At 37.5% G+C, this 9,667-nt stretch overlaps 1 protein-coding gene across 1 annotated transcript in view; it reads left to right on the forward strand.

Annotated features, from left to right (window-relative positions):
* Positions 1-308: 308 nt before the first annotated feature.
* MARCHF8 (membrane associated ring-CH-type finger 8) overlaps positions 309-9,667 on the forward strand; it is a 217,483-nt gene continuing 208,124 nt past the window's right edge. Inside the window, exon 1 of the mRNA XM_007938689.1 lies at positions 309-410. Within this exon, the coding sequence (XP_007936880.1) occupies positions 309-410 (102 nt within the window). The remainder of the gene's footprint in view (positions 411-9,667) is intronic.

Genomic DNA, 9,667 nt, shown 5'->3' on the forward strand with positions numbered 1-9,667 from the left:
ATTCTAAACCTAAATAGCTAATGGAAAATTAATCTCTGATTATGCATATAACTGTTCTACCAGCCTTTTTTCATTTTCACATGCTCTCATTTAATTAGATAAGAAAATGTTCTCAGTTTTTCACTGGACATTTTATCTTCTATCATTTTTGAAAACCAAATACTTTATTATTTAAAAATATTGATCTTGAGATTGTACCTCAATTAAGTTTTTTTCTTCCTCTCTCTCAGCTTGAAGTCCATGGCCCAAAATGACTCTGCCAGTGGAAAAGCTCTCTGGTAAAGACAACGACCACACAGGAGGCTGGGATGAGCATGCCACTGCATCAGATCTCTGCCATTCCATCCCAGGATGCCACTATTGCTAGAGTCTACAGAAGTAAGACCAAAGAAAAGGAAAGGGAAGAACAGGTAATGGAGCTTGCTGATTGAATTGCGGGGGGCAGGGAGGAGTCAGGGATGGCTCCCTACTTTCTACCTTATCTTTATAATGTGCTTTACAAGCATTTGCTCATTAGTTCTCATCATAGTCCAGTTTTATAGCTGTCCATGACCGTGAAACACCCTTGTTAAATCCAGAATTAGTTAACCTTGTTTGAATTTAAATCATTCTAGTTGATGGGACAACTTTTTTCCTTATTCTGTAATCATATTGTTTTTTAAAACAAATCTTATCAAAGCTTTTGAAGAACTTGGACTGTAGACATTGAAAGATGCCATATAAATGAAAAGATGTCACTGTATTATTAGTTTTGGGTTTTCTTTTTTTGGTTGCTTGCATTGTCAACCTATACACTTTCTGTTTTACTGTACTCTTGTAAGGGATAGTATGACTTGAATTGGTTGAAATGCCAACTGGGAGTAAGGACAGGATGGATGATGTGTGGATATAGTGCTGTTTTCAGTATTATACTTTTAACTTAACTTGCTGGGGATGGGAGAATATCCCAAAATTTCTTCTCCATGCTCTTTATCTATCCCTTGTTAGCCATTTAGGTTTTTAAATACCACTAAATAGAGTTTCCTTAGTCTAGGGTACTCGCCTATACCAAATGAAGACTGCGGGTTAGTTCCCTATTCATTGTAGTGTCAAATTTGGACAACAGATCATGGGAATTTTTTTGGTATGTATATGGGCAAGTTATATAAACTTGTTTGGAATAGTTATTAGTAAGGCTGGCTAAGAAAGGAAGATGTCCAAAATTTTAGGCTAGAAAGGGAGATTCTTTTTGATACAAAACCCTGCTGCATACTGATAGGTGGGTATTCAGGAAGTGTGTATTGAATTGATCTATTTGATAGAATTCTTATGGTTTAATAGCTTTAAACAGCAGTATTTAGAATTAGAATTTTGATTGATTTTGGGAAGACAGAGACTATCCTGTCCCACCTTAGTGTTAGAAGTACTTTGAATACCTGATGCCACTGTAGCAGTTCCAGGATCATGACACCTAGGTGAGGCTGCAGGTAGAACAAGAGAAGCTTTGGCAGCAGCCAGCACTTGGCTGAATATTGTAGATTTCTGGGTTCTGAAATGTGTTATCAGGATTGGTTTGGAAGGGAAATTTTTGTCCAGTGTAGCCTGTTTTCTTTTATCCAGTTTCCCTGGCACAGCAAGTTTAACCTATATGCTTTTGGTATAATTTCTGATCCTTCTGTGTTTGGAAGAGATGAGAGGAAAGAAATAGAAGTTACCAGAGGCCCCCTCTCCTTTCCATCCCATCATCAACTGTCCAGAACTTGAGGTGCAGTTTTATGTCACAACCTCTGGGATAATACAAGACTGTTCAAATGTATCAATAACAGTTTTATTACTTGTGAATCATGTGAGAAGACAAGAGCATTGCATTTTCCCAGAAAGTCAGCAGCATCAATCCAACCATTAATTTAGGCACAGTTTTACCTATGAATCTCAGGTGCAAATTCCCTTTTTAGTACCTCTTGTGTGAGCCTGTATCTGAGTCTTCTATAGAGAATAATAAATTTTACACAATAGATAGTTAGAGGTGATGAATGAAGGAATTAATTCAGTTTCTGTGACTTAGAAACCACTGTGAAGTGAGAGTGATAATTTAATAATCCATAACATGATTTCTGCTACTGTTACTTATGAGTTGGATACATGTTTCTTGAAGAGAAGCTCCTCTACCTCATTAGGGTTTTTTAAGCATTGATCCATTGCCCTTCATACTCTAGCCTTCATTTAGAAACCTGATGTGGTGGTTATTTGTATTCTTTCAAAAGAAATGTACTCTATAATTCTAGTTTTCATGAAGAATATTTTCTTGAACTATAAGTTCAAGAACTATTGGTAAGTACCTTACTATTCTTAGTGGCTTTCTTTATTTCTTGTGGAAGATTTTTAAGCCTTTTACGGTGCTTTCAGTTCTGCAACCTTTTCTTCTACTTTTAATGTTTAACTCTGTATTCTGGTTCTGTTGAAGGTTGCTGATAGAAATTAAATCTTCATATTTTCATGGCTGTTGTATTTTGTCTCATTCTTCCATTGGTTTATTCTGTATTTGGGTCCTGTGGGATTAGCTTTTTCCACAGTGTCCTATTTTGCTGGCTCAGGACTGCTGATTTTGAGCTCCTGTATCCAAGGAAGTTCTTTATTGATCTGTTGTCACCCTGATTGCTTTTTTTTTTTTTTTTTCAAATTGTGATTTGGGTGAAAGTTTACAGAGCAAATTCAGTTTCCATACAGTAGTTCACACACACGTAGTCTCATGACATTGACTACAATTTACCCCAATGCAACAGCTCCCCTTCCACTTCCTCTTGATACTTACCACTTCCTTCTGTCCATCCCTTCATGCATTTCTGCCCCCTGAACTGTCTCCCTATGCATAAAAAGCCCTTCTTTCTCCCATGATTGTTCTTTCCAAGGAGTGTATCTACCTCAGATAAATATTCAACTCATATGCCTGTATGTTGTTTGGCTGGAAGCCACAGGAGTGGATTCAGTTCCAGACCTGAAGGGCAGCTAGGGGCCATAGTCTCAGGGATTCCACCAGGCTCTGTCAGACCATCAGACCTGGTCACCTTTTTTTTTCCCCAAATGATTTTGAGTTTTGTTCCACAATGTTCTCCCTCTCTATCCAGGATCTCCTAGATCTCCCTCTGAGTGGTTGTTAGTGGTAGCCGGGCACCATGTAGTTCTTCTGGTCTCATAGTCATATAGGCTGAGGAGCGCATGGTGTCCCAGTTGTGAGGCCTAATTGTTTCCATGAATCTTTGATTTTTTTCATTCTTCTTTGCTCTGGATGAAGAAAGACTCATTGTTGCATCTAGATGGCTGCTTGCAAGCTTTTAAGATCCCAGTCACTATTCGCCATAGTAGGAGTTGGAACAGTGTTTTGTGTAGTATGTTATGCCATTTGAGCTTGATGTCCCCTATGACTATGGTCCTGAGCCCACAGGTTCAACTACTTGCTCCCACTGGGTAGCTGGCTGTGACTAAGAAGTGACTACAACCTTGTCTCTTGTCAGCTTTAGCATACCCCTGGCAATTCTTACAGAACATACAAATACACTTGTAGAAACATTGTCTTCCAGCCCTATACTTGGTCTTAAGTACACTTCCTACTACACAGACATATCTAATAATTCAGCCTGTCCATCTGTCTGTCCACCTGTATACCTGTGTATACCTTCACTGACAGCATAGTACTATATGTGTAAAAGGGTTCATCTTTGTTGTTTGCATGTCCCATGTACTTCTCTATGTCTTCAGTTTCCTCAGTGCCACCATATTGATCACTCACATTTGGTACATTGCCCTTCTCTTCACCCAAATCAACACCTGTCTCTACTTATCTAACAGTGTTCCCTCTCCTCCCCTCCCACTCCTGGTAACCAACAAAGAAAATTTCCTTCCATATATAAACCTTTCCTTGACTTTTTACAATAATGGACTAATACAATAATTGTCCTCCTGTGATTGACTTATTTTGCTCAGCATAATGTCCTCCAAGTTCATGCGCGTTATGCAGTGTTTTGCAGATTCTACGTTATTTTTTAGGGTGGCATAGTATTCCATTGTGTGTATGTACCATAGTTTGGTAATCCATTCCTCAGTTGATGGACACCTAGGTTGTTTCCATCTTTTGGCTATTGTAAATAGTGTTGCGATGAACATGGGTGTGCATATATTTGTTCTTGTCATGGCTCTCATTTCTTTAGGATATGTACCTAGTAATGGAATGGCTGGGTCAAATATATCTAATTCCAACTTTTGAAGGAATTGCCATACTGCTTTCCACAATGGTTGTACCATTTTATAGTCTACCAGCAGTGTATGAAAGTCCCAATCTCTCCACATCCTCACCAGCATTTATTTTCTGTCCTGTTGAACTTTGCTACTAGTGCGGGAACAAGATGGTATCTCATTGTTGTTTTGATTTGCATCTGTCTGATAGCTAATGATGGTGAGCATCTCTTCATAAGTTTGCTGGCTGCTTGAATATTGTCCTTGGTGAAGTGTCTATTCATGTCTTCTGCCCATTTTTTTAATTGGATTGTTTGTCTTTTTGTTATTGAGATGTTGGAGTTTTCTATAAATTCTAGCGATAAGTCCCTTGTCAGATATGTCATTACCAAATATTTTTTCCCAATCTGTAGGTTCTCTTTTGACTCTTTTGGAGAAGTCTTTGGAAGCACATAAAAATTTAATTTATAGAATATCCCAATCATCTGATTTTTCTTCTGCTGTTTGTGCATTTTAGGTTCTGCTTGATAGTCTATTCATGCTATATATTAGGGCCCCTAAATTTATCCCTAGTTTTTTCTTGAGGAACTTTATAGTTTTAGTTCTCACATTTAAGTCTTAGATCGATCTGGGGTTTGTTTTTGTGTATGGTGTGAGGTACAGATCTTGTTTCATTTTTCTGCAATTAGATACCCAGCTTTGCCAGCACCATTTGTTAAACAATCTCTTCCCCATTTAATGGATTTCGGCTCTTTGTCAGAGATCAGCTGGACCATAGGTCGATGGATCTATATCTGGTTTTCAGTTCTATTCCATTTGTCTGTGTGTCTGTCATTGTACCCATACCAGGCAGTTTTGACTACTTTGGCTATATAGTAGGTTTTGAGATCCAGCAGTGTGAGACCTCCTACTTTGTTCTTTTTCAATAGTGCTTTGCTTATCCGAGGTCTCTTTCCTTTCCATATAAAGTTAGTGATTGGTTTTTCCATATCCTTAAAAAATGTGGATGGAATCTGGATTGGGACTACATTGAATGTATAGATTGCTTTGGGTAGAAGTGACATTTCCACAATGTTCAGTCTTCTTATCCACGAGCATGGTATGTTCTTCCATTTATATGTATCTCTTATGGTTTCTTGAAGTAGTTTTTTGTAGTTTTCTCTATTTAGGTCTCTTGTAGTCCCTGGTAAGATTTATTCCCAAGTATTTTATTTTTTTGGTAGCTATTGTAAATGGTATTGATTTCCTTATTTCTTTGTCAGCAATCTCTTTGCTGGTCTAGAGGAATCCAACTGATTTTTGGATGTTGATCTTGTATCCTGCCACGATGCTAAATCTCTCAATTAGTTCCAGTAGATTTTTGACTGAGTCTCTTGGGTTTTATAGGATCATATCATCAGCAAATAGGGATAGTTTGACTTCTTCCTTACCAATTTGGATGCCTTTGATTTCCGTTTCTTGCCTTATTGTCCTGTCTAGGACTTCCACTACAATGTTGAGTAGAAGTGGTGATAGGGGGTGTGATAGTTGGAGCTGTGTGTCAACTTGGCTGGACCCCAGTTCTGTGTGGTTGTTTCCATGATGGGATTGGATGACTGTCCTGAGTGGCCAGTCTGTTCAAGGGGAGTTTCCCTAGGGGTGTGGCCTGCTTCTGGGATATCCAGTGATATCCTGGGAAGAGAGACATTCTTCTGTGGATTGGGATTCTTTTGTGCTGCCTACAAGTGTCAGTGAGTGAGCAGTCCACCGTTCGGCCTGGAGATCTTGGATTCATCATTCGTTGGAGTCAGCAGCTGGTATACTGGCTGCCAGCCTTGAGCTTCTTGGCCCCTGCGGTTGCAGGAGCCAGGGAAAGCCTCCAGCTTGATGTTTGATCCAGGGACTTTGAACTTGCTGGCTTCTATATGTTTGTGAGCCATTTTCCTAAGATAATTTCACTCTCTCTTTATATATATATATATAAGCTTTGCTGGTTTTTATTTCTCTAGAGAACCCAGTCTAAAACAGAGGGCATCCTTGTCTGGTTCCTGTTTGCAAAGGGGAATGATTTCAGTCTCTCTCCATTGAGAATAATGTTGGCTGTTGGTTTTGCATGTTGTTGTTGTTAAGTGCCGTCAAGTTGGACCCGACTCATAGCGACCCTTCCTTGGTTTTCTGAGGCAGTATCACTATGGAAGTAGATTGCCCCATCTTTGCCCTTTACTATGTTGAGGAACGTCCCTTTTATTTCTATTTTGCTGAGAGTTTTGATCAAGGATAGGTGTTAGATTTTATCAAATGCCTTTTCTGCATCAATTGATATGATCATGTGGTTCTTTTTCTTTGTTTTATTTATGTGGTAGATGATGTTGATTGTTTTTCTGATGTTGAGCCATCCTTGCATACCTGATATGAACCCCTCTTGGTCATAATGAATTATTTTCTTGATATGTTGTTGGAGTCTGTTGGCTAGGATTTTGTTGAAAATTTTTGCATCTGTGTTTATGAGGGATATTGGTCTATAGTTTTCCTTTTGAGTGATGTCTTTGCCTAATTTTGGTATCCAGGTTATGCTGCTTCATAAAATGAGTTAGGGAGAATTCCATCCTTTGTATGTTTTGGAATAGTTTGAGTAGGATTGATGTCAGTTCTCTGAATGTTTGGTAGAATTCTGCATTGAAACCATCTGGGCCAGGACTTTTTTTTGTTCGTAATTTTTTGATGACCTGTTCAATTTCTTCTTTTGTTATGGACCTGTTCAACTTTTCCATATCAGTCTGTGTTAGTTTAGGTAAGTGGTGTGTTTCTAGAAATCTGTCCATTTCTTCCAGATTTTCAATTTGTTGGAGTACAGTTCTTCATAGTGTCCTGATACTATCCTTTTTATTTCAGTTGGTAATGTTGTGATGTCACCCGTTTTATTTGTTAGTTGTGTTATTTGTATTCTCTCCATCTTTTCCTTTGTTAAATTTGCCAGTGGTTTGTCAATTTTATTAATCTTTTTAAAAAATCAGCTTCTGGTCTTGTTGATTTTTTCTGTTGTATTTCTCTTTTATTGATTTCTGCTCGAATATTGATTCTTTCCTTTCTTCTGGTGACTGTAGGCTTTTCTTGCTGTTCTTTTTCTAATTGTTGGAGATGTTAATTTAAATTGTTGATTTTGGCTCTTCTTTTTTGATGTGTGCATTTATTGCTATAAATTGGCCTCTGGTCACTGCTTTTGTTGTGTCCCAAAGATTTTGGTATGTTGTGTTTTCATAGTCATTTGATTGAAGGAATTTTTCAATTTCACTTTTTATTACTTCTCTTACCCTGTCTTTCTTAAGGAGGGTGGTTCAGTTTCCTTGTGTTTAGTCTTTTTCTGTTGATCTTCCTATTGTTGATTTCTAATTTGAATAGCATTGCAATCTGAGAAGATGCTTTGTGATATTTCAGTGTTTTAAAATTTATGGAGGTGTGCTTCATGGCCTAACAAATGGTCTATCATGGAAAATGTTCCATGTGCACTGGAAAAGGATGTATATTGTGTTGTTCTTCAATTGATCCTTTAATCGTTATATAATGTCCTTCCTCGTCTCATATGATGGTTATTGTCTGAAAGTCAATTTGATCAGAAATTAATATTGCCACTCCTGCTCTTTTACGGTTGCCATTTGGTTGATACATCTTTTTCCAACTTTTGATATTTAGTCTATTTTTGTCTTTATCTCTAAGGTGTGTCTCTTGTAGACAGCATATTGATGGATTTTTTTTTCTTATCCAATCTCCAACTCTCTGTCTCTTGAGTGGTGCATTTAACCCATTAACAATCAGTGCAGTTATTGACAAATATGAATTAATTGGTTACTATCATTTTGTTGTATCTGTTTTTATGGTGTCCCAGGTTTCTTTGTTCCATAGTATTTCCTGTGCTAAACTCATTATATATCATGTTACTATTTCCTTTGTTGCTGTTGTTTTAGTATTTGCTGAATATTTGTCCTTGTCCTCTTTTTTATTGTAATGTGAGGTTTATAATTTTTCTTTGAGGTGACCCTGTGATTGATAATTTTCTCCCCGAGTTTGGAATAGTCCATTGGATGTTGCAACTCTCTTGAGTTCCTCACCATTTAGAAGTTCTATAACTACACAGTATTTTTCCTCTTTTTGGCTTGTAGTTGTCCTCATTTACCAATTGATGTCTCTTGTTCCTTGTTTACAATCTCGTAAGCATATTTTGCTTTGGATATGTCCATAGCTGTGGTTTCTAGGCTATGTCATCTTGTGTATTAATGGTCAGTTGTTTTTTTGCTATTTTTGGTTCTCTGTTCAAAGGACTCCTTTTGGATCTCTTGTAAGGTTGTTCTGGTTTTAACAAATTCCCTTAGTTTCTGCTTATCTGGAAATCTCCTAATTTCACCATCATATGTGAGGGACAGTTTGGTCTGGTATATAATTCTTTGTTGAAAATTTTTCTCTTTCAGGGTTTTATATATACCATCCCATTGCCTTCTCACTTGTGTGGTTTCTGCTGAAAAATCAGAGATTATTCTTACTGGTTGTCCTTTGTAAGTAAGTTTTTATTTTTCCCGTGCTGCTTTCAGGATTCTTTGTTTGTCTTTGGTTTTGATGAGTTTGATGATGATATGTCTTGGTGATTTTCTTTTGAGATCTGTGCTGTTTGGGGTTTGTTGGACTTCCTGAATGGATATATTCTCATCTTTCATCATATCTGGGAAGTTCTCTTCCAAGAAATCTTGGACAGTTTTTTCAGGGGTTTTATTTTTCACTTCCTGTTCTGGAATTCCAGTGACACGTAGGCTATTCCTTTTGATGGTATCCCACATGAACCTTAGGCTTTCTTCATTTTGTTTTGATCTTTTTTCTGAATGATCCCTTTCCAAAGAAGTATTTAGGTATTTGTCTTCAACCTCATTAATTCTGTCTTCCATTGCATCAATTTTACTCCTTTGGCCTTCCAACGTGTTAACTAATTCTGACAATTTATTATTAATCTTCAGGATTTCTATCTGTAGATTTAGAATCATTTCTAATTTTTCTTTTATTTTGTCATTTTGTTCTTGTATTTTCTTCCATATTCCTTCTAAGGTTTTTTGTGTGTTTTCTTTGGTCTGTCTCTCAATCCTTTGAAGATACCTAAATGTAGTTCTTTTGAATTCCTTATCAGAGTGTTCCAGTGCTGCATCTTCCTCAGGGATGTGTTCTGAGTCTGTATCCTGCTCCCTTGTTTCTACCACTTTATCTTCTTTGTGTAGACTGTGATGGTCTGTTGTCTCTGTGACATTGTTACTTTGTTGAATTTAGATCTCTGTTAACTGTTTGTGCAGAGCACCTAAGGGTGAGTCAGGCTCTTGGTGGTTTTTTATCATTGGCTCATTGGTGGAGAAGGAGGTGGTGACTCTAATTCAGTAAGTGAATGTGCAGGAGGTGTGGATGTAGTTGTGTCGTATGGGGACTGTTGCTGTTTCTCACTCAGTTA

The sequence above is a fragment of the Orycteropus afer genome, unplaced genomic scaffold (assembly GCF_000298275.1).
Source record: "Orycteropus afer afer isolate SDZICR_OR568_19922 unplaced genomic scaffold, OryAfe1.0 scaffold00052, whole genome shotgun sequence".
Lineage (NCBI taxonomy): Eukaryota > Metazoa > Chordata > Mammalia > Tubulidentata > Orycteropodidae > Orycteropus > Orycteropus afer.